The sequence below is a fragment of the Triturus cristatus genome, chromosome 10, assembly GCF_964204655.1.
Source record: "Triturus cristatus chromosome 10, aTriCri1.1, whole genome shotgun sequence".
NCBI classification, from domain to species: Eukaryota; Metazoa; Chordata; class Amphibia; order Caudata; family Salamandridae; genus Triturus; species Triturus cristatus.
Window position 1 is genome coordinate 1,168,251,150 of NC_140593.1, and position 13,764 is coordinate 1,168,264,913.

Consider the following 13,764-nt stretch of genomic DNA (forward strand, 5'->3'; position numbering starts at 1 on the left):
CTGAGTTTGCATTGAAATTGTGTGCCTCATATCCATCCATCACTGCCAGAAGTTATTCATGGATGTCAATGACATAGCTATCAATGACCCAGCTTCAGATTTTATGGTATAGAAAAAACACAACATCAATTTAAATGGACGGATTGATCCTCAACTAGTATAAGTTTATTATTGTGAAAGATCCTCACAAACCTGATAACCTCAGCTTCTTTCCATCATGTTCAGAAAGTTTCCATTTTCTCACTATTACTGTTTAAATTATGACCCACCAATACCCATGGAATCAAGAGTGTGGACAGAAGACAAGTGATAATGATTAGAAAGAACATGTGGTTACATTTAAAATTATGCTCCTGTTATGTGTTTTAGGGCCAGTGTCATATATAGACTGAGCTAAAGCTACATACTATGGAAAAGCATGTATGCAAACATGGCTCATCCCAAAAAATCTTCCTGTCACACGTGATTATGCTACTACGTCTGTGGGAAATGGCATCTGCTGCTGCAGCCAAAGATCGATCAACTCTCTGCGGGCTCTCCACACCAACCATGGAAAGCTATTGCAAGGATGGAGATGTGACAATTGGTATTCTGGCTGCTGTCCATTTGGAGACCATTATCCCTTCAACTAACTTCTTATTAACAGAACCTCCTGCATCCAGACGTTGCCAAAAGTAATTATGCATCCTTTGAAACTGGTGTCTCCTGAACAAACTGCTGATTGAAACAAGGAGGTTATTTGTCAAAGTGATAAGTGGAAAATAGCTATATATCTATATCTCTCTCTCTCTCTCTATCTCTCTCTCTGTATATATATATATATATATATATATATATATATATATATATATATATATATATATATATAATCTACTGGCGGTCGCCAGTAGATAGTTATAGTTAGGGCCGTGTTTCTATAGGAAATCCACAACATTCTATTTGGAATAACTCTGGCGCCGGTTGACGAATCCTCGCAAAATTTTCAAAATATGTGGGGCGCTCCGCTCCGCTCCTACCCTGAAAGTCTCGGGGGGATTCGTCAAGCGGGGGCTGAGAAAAAAGGGGGGTCCCAAAACGCGTTTTCCCCATGCAATTTACCATAGGGACCTTTAGTCCAAGGTACAGCCCGAACGGCTGAACAGAATTACTTGAAATTTGGCAGAGAGGTAGTCCTCAGCTCAGGGATGTGCCTTTTGCATATATGGAGTCAATCTGTTCAATAGTTCCTGAGAAAATCAAAAGTAAAATCATATATAAATGTGGATGGAGCCTAACCACACATCTCATCCTGAGATCTGATAGGCTGTCAGCACTTCATCCAAGAAGTGTTCGCAGCCATCTTGGGACCAATATACATGGTAGCACCTCATTAAAAAGCATTGCAGTTAATAGAAGGTTTTAAGACTTTAGTTACATTATAAATCATTTGTTGATGGTACCATACTCATTTTAGGAATTGTGGTATGTTCTAAGGTGATTTCACCATGTGAAAAAGCCTTCTGCTGGAAATTCATCATTGAGAGAAAAATATTTTCTCATGCTTTTCCCACAGAGGTTTGGAAGGTGATCTATAAGCTAAACTGAGAGCCTATTTTCTGTAAATTCACATTATCTTTCTCAGTCATGTGAGAATGAAGTCTGACATTCTCAGTAAAACATGTACATCCAACAAGGGCAGAGACTGTCAGTTGATTCCTTTGTGTTCTACTGCAGCTTCCCAGAGTGTTCCAAAGAACAACTAGAGCGCTAACAGTCCAACTTATGATAAACGTATGGCACACCTGAAGCCATCTTGCTTGGATTAAAGTGGTAACTCTTAAAACATTTAATTTAAAAAGGAACAAAATGAGGGGGTTCATTTTTCCATAAAAAGTATGATTAGTGCTGCAGAAAGAAAAATTAGGGCACATTTTGAGTGACTTCTCAAATCCTCTTCTATTTCATTAAAAAATTCTGACATGCAGACTGAAACATGCACTTTCAATACCAGCAGCAGTTTTCCCTGGTGAGCAGTAGCTTTACTACAGTGATCTAATGAGCAAAAAGAGTGCTAACATTCTGAATTTATGGCAAATGTGTGACAAATCTGAATGCCTTCTTGATGGAATCAAAGTAAAAAACTGAAAGTATTTCCTACTGAGAGACTGCAGTAAATGAGGAAATTAGGAAACTTCATAACAAATAAGTCTCCCAAGATGGCCACCAGAGACAAAAGAGCCCAAATGTTGCCCAAATATCACCCAGATGTAGCCCAAGTATAGCCCAATGACAGAATGTCCCAGAGTGTTCTTAAAAACAACTAGAGCGCTTACTGTCTTCATTATGACAAAAGAATGGCACACCAGAAGCCATCTTGATTGGAATAAACTGGTAACACTTAAAACATTTAATTTAAAAAGGAACACAATGAGGGGGTTCATTTTGCCATAGAAAGTATGATTAATGCTGAAGAAAGAAAATGAGGGCACATTTTGAGTGACATCTCAAATCCTCTTCTATTTCATTAAAAAATTCTGACATGCAGACTGAAACATGCACTTTTAATACCAGGAGCAGACTTCCATGGTGAACAGTAGTTTTACTACAGTGATCTAATGAGCAACTAGAGTGCTAACATTCAGAATTTATGGCAAATGTGTGACAAATCTGAATACCTTCATGATGGAATCAAAGTAAAAAACTGAAAGCATTTCCTACTGAGGAGACTGCAGTACATGAGGAAATTAGGAAACTTCATAACAAATAAATCTCCCAAGATGGCCACCGGAGACAAAAGAGCCCAAATGTAGCCCAAAATCACCCAGATGTAGCCCAAATATAGCCCAATGACAGAAGTGTGCAAAACACTTATTATTTTGTGTTTTTGCAGTGTTATATAGTGCAGACTTGTCAGGTATTGGAGTGCTTTACATGAGCATTGGTTACATCACACAAGAACAAATTCATTTTGGTTGTAGACATGGGGAGAATAAGTGATTTGACCAGAATCACAGAATGTCGAGCTGAAGCAGAAACTCCAACCTGGTTCCCCAGTTGCAAAGTCTGCAGTTCTGGAAGTAACACCACATCCTCTCCCCTAAGTGCAACATTTAATCAAGTGGTCAACTGGATAAAAAAACTTAAAGATAACAAATAATTTAAAAGTGCTTTGTCGCTATTTGAAAAACTCAGAAAATATGTCCTTATTTTAGCCTTTTAGAGCACTAACCATAATTTTGATGCCAATAAGACCCTCTCATATATGTAATTTCTAAAGGAAATGCTCTAGGTATTACAGTTTTGATTACATCAAGATGACGTCAGGCGTTCCATACTTTTGTAATAAATATAGAATGTTAGCAATCTAGTTGTTCATTAGGATACTGTTGAGAGGCAGAGGCCAGGGGCACGGACTCTGAAAATTGAAGGCAGGTAGGAGGGTGCAAAGGCAACAATTTAACCACACTGAGCAGGCAGGAAGGGCCGTGGCAGCACAACAGACTATGGAGGGCAGTGGAAAGGGGGGCAGGGGCAACAAACCAACAATACAGGACTTGCAAGAGAGTCTGTGGCAATGTAATAGACCATTGTGGGCAAAAGGAAGAGGCAATGGTAGTACAACCATACATGCCAAAAGACCCGATTCAGCCAGGAAACGTCCAATGTTTTTAAGCTCAAATGGGCTTTATTTGATCTGTCTCCTGTCTACAATCCCCTCTTTTTCAATGTAACTCAAAGGGGAAAATCAATACCCCAGTTCTTTTTCAAAATCTCCCTCTTAACAAGTTCAAAATGTTCGCAAGTATGGTACATTGGATCATGGAAGGAAATGGGGTAGGGACATGGACTTGGATAACAGAGGACAGGAGGTACATGGAGAGGTGCACCAAACTGACCCTGCAGGGCAGGCATCAGGGTTTGCAGCAGCACAATACACCACACAGGGCATGCGGGACGGGAGTGCAGCACAACAATTCATAGAAAGCAAGAGGGAGGGGACAGGACCATGCACATGGACAACAAAGAACAGAGGGGCAAGAGGCAATGGTAGCTAGCTGACCATAATGGACAGACAGGAGAGAAAGCTGCAGCATAACAGACCATAAAGGGCAGGAGGGACGGATCAGGGGAATTACAATGGAACAGACAAGCCAGGAGGGAGGGAGTAGGGGTCTTCACATGTAAACAGAGGGCTGAGGCAAGGGGGCAGGGCAGGAGCAACAAGATAGCCATGGAGGTCAGGCAGGGTGGGCACTAGAAGCAAGGCACACCATGAAGAGCAACAGTGAGACTGTGATGGCATACACACAGACCATGGAGGGAAGGTGGGAGGGGGTCAGGGGCAGCTAACTGACCACACAGGGAAGGTGGGAGGGGCCATGGCAGTACAGAAGACCATGCATGGCAAGTGGGAGGGTTAGTGGCAGCACAATGGCTATGATGGGCAAGAAGGAGGGTGCAGGGGCATGCACAAAGGACAATGGAGGATAGAAGGGAGGGTCAGAACCTGTGCACAGACAAGAAAGTTCAGGGGAAGGGGCCACACAACAGACCGCATGGGGCAGGCAGGAGGAGCAGTTGCAGCACAACAGACCAGGGAGGGCAGAAGGGTGTGGCAGTACAATGGACCATGTAGGACAGGAGGAAGAAGATAGGGGCATGGCATGTGGACAGGCAGGGTGGAGGTGGCAGGGACAGGTTACAGTCATCTGACAATGCTAGGCAGGTGGGAGGGGAGTGGCAGCTCAACAGAACACTCAGAGTAGATAGGAGTGGCAGGTCCATGGAACATGGTGGGCAAAAAGGATGGAGCAGGGGCATGCACAAAGACATCGGAGGGCAGGGGGAAGGAGAATAGGGGCAGCAAGCTAAGCACAGAGTTTAAGCAGGAGGTCAATGATGGGGCATAGAATTCGGCAATGGAGGGCTGGAGGAGTGGACTGGTACATCATACTAAATTGAGGGCAGTGGCAGCACATCAGACCATGCATGGCAGGAGGGAGGAGGCTAGTCCATGGATTCACACAACAGAGTATAGGGAGGAGGGGGATGGGGCAGCAAGCTAACTGTTCAGAGAAGGCGGGTATTAGGAACTTTATTGTTTTTAAAACGTGTGTCTGTGCGAACTACTTAAAATATGAACAAGTATGCAGCATAATATCACTTTTATTCAGGAAGAAGAGGGCGTTTGTGACTGTGACTCCGGGCTCACTTGGCAGAAACACCCCCTGACCCTCCACCCCCTATCGCAAAATGTAATGCCTGTGAAAAGGGTAGGTGAACACAGTGTTATATAGAACATACTCCTGAGAGCAAGATTGAAAATTAAAACTAGATATAGTGTATGGTATAAACTATGCACCAAAAAGTGTGATATAAGATGAACCGGGCGTGAAATATAATATGCAATACATTGTGCGCAATGACAGATTCATTGGAGAGCGCGAGATAGCACAGGCACTAGCCTATATGTGCCTTGGAGTGTAATATGCACAGGGCAGTGTTGTGTAACCTAACTAGTCTCTAAAGTTGTAATATAAAATATGTGCTGGGGAGTGTAACGTTGCATATGCACTGTGACAAAGATATGGATCCCAGATTGTAATATGTATGGCATAGCACTGTGCATTATAACATAGGCATCGAGGAAGGCATGTTAGATGGGGCAATATAACCCGTGCGAAGACAAGTGTGGCATGACATATTCACGGGGTGGTGTTACAGTGCACATGGGCTAGAGAGTGTCATAGCATATGCACTAGCTGGTGGAATACAACACAGAGGTGTGTGGCACTAAGCAGGCAATGGTGGGTGTAACACAGCATTGGGCTCTGCCAGGAGCGCGCTGTGACTCTCAAGTGATGAGAGTAAAATAAAAAGTATTACACATCCGGCAGTGGATGTGTGTTTTATTAACCGTGAGGGGGGTTTCTTGCATAGTTTTGGTTGAATTCTTGTTGAATCCCCTTTGAATGGCTTGGTGTGCATGTGTATTAAATGTGCCCGTCAATAGCTACCCATGTTTGTATAAATAAACGACAAGGGTGTCTACCGGGATTAGGCACGGCAGGGCATCAGACATGTCAGAGCTTCACTAGTGGTGTAAATACATTCCACGTGGATTCATTGTATGCATAGTCGCCTTTTAATGAATATCACGCAAATCGTCATGGTGATAGGTACGTACGGTTTGTCCAGCATGTCCTAGGTGTGTCTATAAATATATATTTTTTTAAAATAATAAAAAACAGTGGCCGGCCCTGGGGATTGGGGTCAAAAATATATAATTAGGAGACAGGCCCTGGGGGATGGGGTCATCAGGGCCAATAAATTAGAATAAGAAGGGGAACCACACAGCCCCCCTTCTTAAAAAATTAAAATAAATAAAAGACTGGCATCGTGCCGGAGGTCACGCCCCCTCCTTGCAGCACTCTGCAAACGCGCCCCCTGGCGAGTTGTAAGTTGGGGAATTAATTCCTCTTCAATACTGAGGGTCTCTGAGGGCCAACTAGCCCAACAGGCATCTCCAGTATGCGCAAGGGAGCTGCGCTGCAGAGAGGTGTTCTGAGGGCAAGCCCCTTTTTACACCTCTCTGCAATGCAGCTCTGTGGCGCTTACTGGAGGTACCTAGTGGTCTAATTTGACCCTAGGGACCCTTAGGATTCAAGGGGACTTAATCTCTCAACTTAGAACAGCCACAGGGCGCGTTTACACAGTGGTGAAGGGAGGGGACGGGGCCTGAGGTGACGTGTGCAAACACGCACTATGGCACGTTTTAAATTGGGGATATAATTTCCCTTCAATACTGAGGGCCCCTTGGGGCTAACTAGCCCACCACGTGCTTCCAGTAAGCGCCACTGAGCTGCATTGCAGAGAGGTGGTCCAGGCCGTGCCACTTTTTACACCTCTCTGCAACGCAGCTCTGTGGCACTTACTGGAGGTACCTAGTGGGCTAGTTGGACCCTAGGGACCCTCAGGATTCAAATGAACTTAATCTCCCAACTAAAAACGGACACAAGGCGTGTTTACACAGTGGTGAAGGGAGGGGGCGAGGCCTGAGTTAACGTGTGCAAAAACGCCCTTTGGCCTGTTTTAAGAGGTAGTTTTAACCCCCCTGCCCTATTATATACTAGGGGCTTACAGAGGAGGTGATGCTAATCACAGGGGGACCCCAACGCATAATGTTCCCTAGTGTATGTAGGTGTTTTCACTGTATTCTAAGTGTCTTTTAACATAGCACTGGCTCTAGGACTGGTAAGTCAGACTCAGTTACCACCAGTATCCGTCTGAAAAAGTTATAAACTCAGCCTAGTACCACTTCAATGAAGTGGTAGTAGTTTGTTGATAACAATATAGCCGAATACTTAAGCGCATGTAAAACCCTAACCCAGAATGCTGCAAGTTGCTGACCTTCCATTAATGCAAAATTGTGATAAAAGTACACGGCAAATTCTTAACTTTTGTAAACATACCCATCAACTAATAACATAGCCATTTCTCAGCACTATGTACTGTCTAAGAGTGAGTGGCAAATTCCGCACCACTGGTGGAGTTAGTGGAGTTTTGCTAGTCTGCACTCTGCTTGGAGTGTGGAGTTTGACAAAAGCTCTGGCTTCCACTGATTAGGGGAGTTTACTAGTGCTCGCCATCACCAGTGCCTGCAGTGTCTCCTTATAAAGTGTGCACCACTGGCTGTTTATTTTAATAAGGAGTTCGGTACTTGGCTACAGAGAAAGCCGGACTCTCACGGGCCCCATAACTGTGCAGATGTTTACCTATTATGCTGTACTATTTTTCACTTGTGTTTAATCGCCTCTAATTCCTGAGCCCTTTTGAACTCCAGGAGTGGAAACATTCTAGATTTAGCTCTGGTGTTTACTTTCCTCCAGCAGGCAACTGTGATGTGAGGCACCTGCTGGCCATCTGGATAGTGCTGGCAATGCCAAATCATTGAGATAAAAGGTAGAGCGTGAGCCTGTGTACCAATGTAGCTGCTTGTAGCTTCCAGCTGGTTTAGTCTTAATTGTAGTGACAGTTTAGGGACCTCGCCTTTCACGTTATCACTTGCTGCCTCCATGCTTGCGCTTCTTTTTGATGCATCATTCATTTACTTAGCTGTCAAACAATCCCCTCTCAGATGCCAGTCTTTCAGTTTAACCATTCCTGGATTTTTAGCTGTTAACACTGTGCATTATGGGTATGTGTAGTTTACCAAGTACAGCCTTAAAAGGTACAGCATGTAAAGTGTGGTTGGATTAAAGAAAACACTTATGCACCATGTGACACTTATGCAGAGGACAACATGCCTAGTGTAAGGTGCTTAGGCTCTGCAGTGCATGTTTAATTTATGTACACATCCACGTTGTGCCTCATAATGCTCTAAGAATGATTAGGGGGCGGGGGGGTCACGGACGGGGTGCATTTTTTTAATTATCACTTATTAGCAGCACTGGAGGTGGGGACAGTTACTCAGGAAGTTCATACATGAGGGTCAGGGTGTGGTGTGGATGGGTCAAGGTGTGGTGTGGAGGGGTTAAGTGAAATCATAAGGGGAAGAGTAATGAAAGGCTGAGTTCCATTTTCTAAGGGCGCTTACCATTTTGGCAAACAGTGTTTTCTGTACTCTTGGAGGCGATCTGCCCTCTCTGCCTGAGTCCCAGGTTAAACAGCATCCTGCTGGAACTGCTGCTGGTCACCCTGAAGGTGCTCTGGGCCTCTGTACAGGTTGCAGGCTGGTGCAGCCCCGGTAAAAGACCTTGGTGGGCAAGTTGTACCTGGTGACGGGTGCCGGCGACAGCCTGGGTAGGCTCTTTGCCGTGGAGCTGGGCTGCCCGGTGCTGGGCTGTGCAAGTGCTGTGGGAGGTCATTATCAACAGCCAGAGTAGGAGATGTCTGAACTGCTGCAGGTTGTGTACCAGGACATCCAAGTCAGCAAGGTTCAGCAACAAGGTAAGGGGCTGTGTACATGCGAAAACTTACATTTACACAACTTGTGAAATTCCATTGCTTATCAACATTGCTTATCAGGTGCAATGTTTCTATGATGCAAATTGAAATGTACTTGATCCTGTTAACCATATATAGGAATCATACAGGATGTTCGTACAAAGAATTGCGAGGCCTGAGTGCAAACAACTATTAAACGCATCAATTTAACCAACATAACCAACATTCTCCACATTCTTGTACACCCAGGTTTTGAGGAGCACTGGGTCACCCCATTATACCAGATGTATATTTGTAAAGCGCACGCTCACCCTTAGGCATCTTAGCGCTGAATAACAGATGTTTATTGTTACCCAACTCAATGGTACTCTGGGAACATGGGTAATAAAGCAATTAAAGGAAAAATGGTTCTTTCAGGGGGTATAATTGCATGCACTATAGAGTAGATGAATAATCATTACGTGATTTCTAGGCAAATCCATTGTTAAAAGAAGAAGCCAAGCAAGAGGAATTCATTTCATTCTGTAATTTCTCTTCCCATCTGCATAGAAATTGACATAAGTGGATTTCCCATCATCCATATGCATAGGAAGTGACATCTCAGGTTTTTCAGCCAAAACCACCTTTAAAGAAGAAGTCAGGCAAGGGTCTTCAGTTCCCATTACTCATATGCAAATGACGTGACATCACTGGTTTCCCACCCATAGCACTGCTTCACTTCTTCCCCTCCCATGACCTACTTAATGGCAGCTGCAGTGCAGATGTCCTGCTGGCATGCCAAAGGCAAGCCTGTTTATGCACATCTTCCCCTGGACAATGGCAGTGCAAGGAACTCTGGTTCTCCCCTATCCACTGCTACGCCGCAGCACTCCACTGTGCTCTCAACCTCGGCTACTGCTAGCCATACTGTTGTCGCACTGCACCACAAAACAAGGGAGGAGCATTCACATGTGCCTCCTGCAAGTTCACATGCACTTTCCACGACCTACACAAAACACTCCCGCACTTACTGCTCCCAGCACCCCACAAGCACACACAAAAGAGACACAAAGACCAAACACCACCCAAACAACAGTGGCATCTTATCACCAGATGGTTGGTAAGAGCGGAGCCCTTCACTTTACTTTGGTCTTAATGAATGCCACAGACCCAACTGGGCCACACGGCAGAAACAGGTCGACCACACCGATAACGGTGAGAGAACATTAAATTCCCCACTACACCGTTCACTTGTTTTTTAAAAAACCATATAGCTGCCTATAACATTAAAAATAATTTGACAGCTATAATGGCTCATTCACTTTTCACGGGCCCCCACTTAGTTTTGAAGTGCATTGCTGTCGTCAGATGTATGCCCGCCCTCCACCAAAAGGAGTTTCTGGAGGGCGAGGACTGATCAATGATGAAGCATGACACCAGGTGGTGTGTGAGACCAGTCCAACACATATTGTGAGATGCATACACCCACAATCTAAATCCTCTGCACCTAGGTCACTTCATCTGGGAGCGCCCCATTTTGTGTTGAACATTTTATGTTGGAGGCTGGCCTGCTCCTGGTGCCTCGCGCCTCTAGTTCCCTCCCCCTGGACCACCAGGGGATAGTGTGGTTACATGTGTATTTAACTAGCATACCACAGAGGGAGTTAGAAACACATACTTGCTTGGTAGCAGAATACCTTTGTGGGTGACAGTAGGCCTTACAGCTACTCATATCATAACATAACCTTTTTAATCCGGTCAATAATTTACATTTTCAATACAAGAGTCACTTTGTGGTATCATAGTGTATGGACAAACCACGCCAAGTCCATGTAAGATTCATTACAACCCAACTAGCCGGTGGTCCAGCTTCAACTGCCACCCTACATATACCACGTTCTCACTGTCTTGTAAGGTTCCAGCACAAGCAACTATGGAACCTTACAAAGACATCACACTTCTCCTTGCACAACAAATAGTACATATTAATAATTTAAGAAAGTTGTATGTGCACTTAAACAACTGATTTACCTATCATTTTCTCAACTAACATGAAGAGATAGGATACTAGCTAAGACACTGGTTATTAGCTCACCACTGCATCTTTAAGATGAGACTTGGCCTTGCAGACCCTGCTACTTATTCTTCTGTCAACTCTATTTTTGTCACTTTGACTGGAATGTCTCAAGTTCAGTACTACATCATGTTTGAGAGAAGTTCCTGGAATACCACACACTTTCACAGCCCGATTCACATTCAAAACCCTGCGGTCATCTGGTTTGGTTTCGTTATTAAAAACTTTGATCACTCTTTTATTCTGTGTAAATTTGGACCACTGAGCACTCCCTACAGGTTCCATATTTTTTGGAATATCACCCACTTGTATTGTGATGTCTTTCACCCTTTTACTTTTGTCGAAGTACTCCTTTCTCTTTCAAAGAGACTCAATCTCCTTATCACACCAATCTCCTAGACCAATCAATGTTACACCCTTGTTCTAATCTATCCATCCTAGACATAACTTGGTACTTGGAAATTATCCTTTAAATTATTTAAAAGGTGACTTTCCAGTTTTGGAGTGAGGAGACATGTGATAGGCCATGATGCCCTCATATAACACACTCTTCAAATCCATATTATTCATCGTAAGCAACTGTTTGATTTGCTTTAAGGTTTTGTTCACCCTCTTCACAGCCCCATTCGATTCAGGATGCAAAATAGAAGCCCTCTTGTGCTCCATGCCACAATCTTTTATGAAACTTTCAAACTCATCGGGGCAGAACGGAGGACAATTATCAGTCAACAGTGACTTGAAAAAGCTTTCATGTTTAAAAATCGCCATTAAAAACCTTATCATACTACAAGACGATAGATCCTTGACACAGCTCAGTTCCACACACCGCGAATAAAGCTCCAGTAAAGATCCAGTAAAACTATCAGGTTAGGAGTTTGCTGTTCACCTCTAAGTGGGCCAATTATATCCATGACAATCTCCTCCGATAGATGTTCTGACAACCTCCTGTATACCATCGAAATCCGCCTGGTAAACAGATTATTATCACTATTGCGGCATTCAATGCAATAACGCACAAATCTTTAGACCTCAGTATCCAGACCTGGCCACCAGAAGTTGGCACACAATCTTTCCTTGGTCTTAACAATTCCTAAGTGACCTTTGTGTGCCGATGAAATAAGTTTGCTTCTTAACCCTACAGGAGGAATAAGCCTGGCACCTCTTAGTGAAGAATCCTCTATCCACAGGCAATTCATCTTTCACCAAAGACCATGGTTTTGCAAGATCTTCAATTTTATTCACCCTTATAGCAGTGAAGACTTCACACAATCCTTTGCCATTTCACAGTTTAGTTACCCATTCTTCTTCTGAAATGACACCCAAAGTGTCTTCACACACACTTACAGTCTCATCCAACAATCCATCTTCTACCTCTTTACCACCTTCTTCTTCAACATTACTTTTGACAAGACGAGAAAGACAATCTGCACAATAATTCTTGGCCCCTGGTATTTTTTCCACATCAAAGCTGAAATCTTGTAGAGAAATTAGCTATCTTCCTAACCTGGCAGAAATTACATCCAACCCTTTCTTCATGAATACCTCCTTCAAGGATTTGTGATCTGACCTAACCTCAAAATAGGTACCCCACACAAAGTTTCAGAATTTATTTAAAGGCCAGTAAATTCCTAGAGCTTCTCGTTCAATTACTGAATAATTGTTTTCTGAATGTCTCAAGCTTCTAGACGCACATGCAATCAACTCCTCAACTCCCTTCCTTTTTTGAATCGGAACATCTCCCAAACATTTCAAACTAGCCTCTGTTACTATTATTGTATCATCCCCTCACACAAATGCTTTTATGCTAGGAACATTTTTAAGATCGGTTTTCAACTCTTCAAACTCTTTTTAGAATTCTAAACTAAATACAAACTCAACTGAGATCCTCCATTTACCATTTTCATTGCATCATTTTGCACACATCTGGTATTAAAATCTATCAGTCCTCGAAAAGAGATTAACACCTTCTTGTTTTTGGGCTCTTCCATTTTCATTATAGTGTTCACCAATTCCTGTTTCAGCAAAATACCCTTGGAGGAAATAAGGTGACCTAGATAATTCAACTATTCTACACACAATGTACATTTCTTTCCCTTAAGAGTAACACCTGACTTCATTAGTGTGAGAACCAAGCATGTCCTTTTATCATGCTCTTGCTTATCTTTACCAAAAATCAGTAAATCATCTTGGTATTACCTTACTCCATGGAGATCCTTTAACACCTCAGACATTATCCCAAACGTTAGCCTATTGAATTTAAAAGTCTCCATAGGAGTTATGAAAGCTGTAAAATGTTGCAAGGACAAGTCAAACTCAACTTGGTGATATACAGCAGTCATTTCCAGTGTGCTAAACACGTTAGTCCATTCTAAGGTTGTCACCAACTCTTCAATATTAGTAAGTAGGAATTTGTCCACCACTACCTTGTGATTGAGAGCCCTTAAATCAACATGTGGTTCTGTTTTTTCACAATAACTACTAGTGCTATCCACTCTGTTGCCTTCACTGGTTTGAGCACATCTGTATCAATTAGTTTCTGAATTTAGTTTTTCACTTTTGCATGCATTCTAATAGAAATGCCTCATACCTCAGCCACCACCAGGACTGTGTTTCCTTTTAACAATGAACGAAACTCTTTCCCAAAATTGTTAGTAGGCTATTGAACCTCTTGGACTATAATATGTGGATTTGAATTGAGGTCGAATTTGATGTCGCACACATCAATTAAGAGGCCAAAGTATGTATGGTATACGTAGATTCTCATTGTTTTAAGTACAAAATACATA

General features: G+C 43.1%; 1 protein-coding gene across 1 annotated transcript in view; it reads left to right on the forward strand.

Annotated features, from left to right (window-relative positions):
* The first annotated feature begins 408 nt into the window (after positions 1-408).
* Positions 409-13,764, forward strand: part of LOC146796869 (extracellular calcium-sensing receptor-like) — a 143,721-nt gene continuing 130,365 nt past the window's right edge. Inside the window, exon 1 of the mRNA XM_085631406.1 lies at positions 409-674. Within this exon, the coding sequence (XP_085487532.1) occupies positions 409-674 (266 nt within the window). The remainder of the gene's footprint in view (positions 675-13,764) is intronic.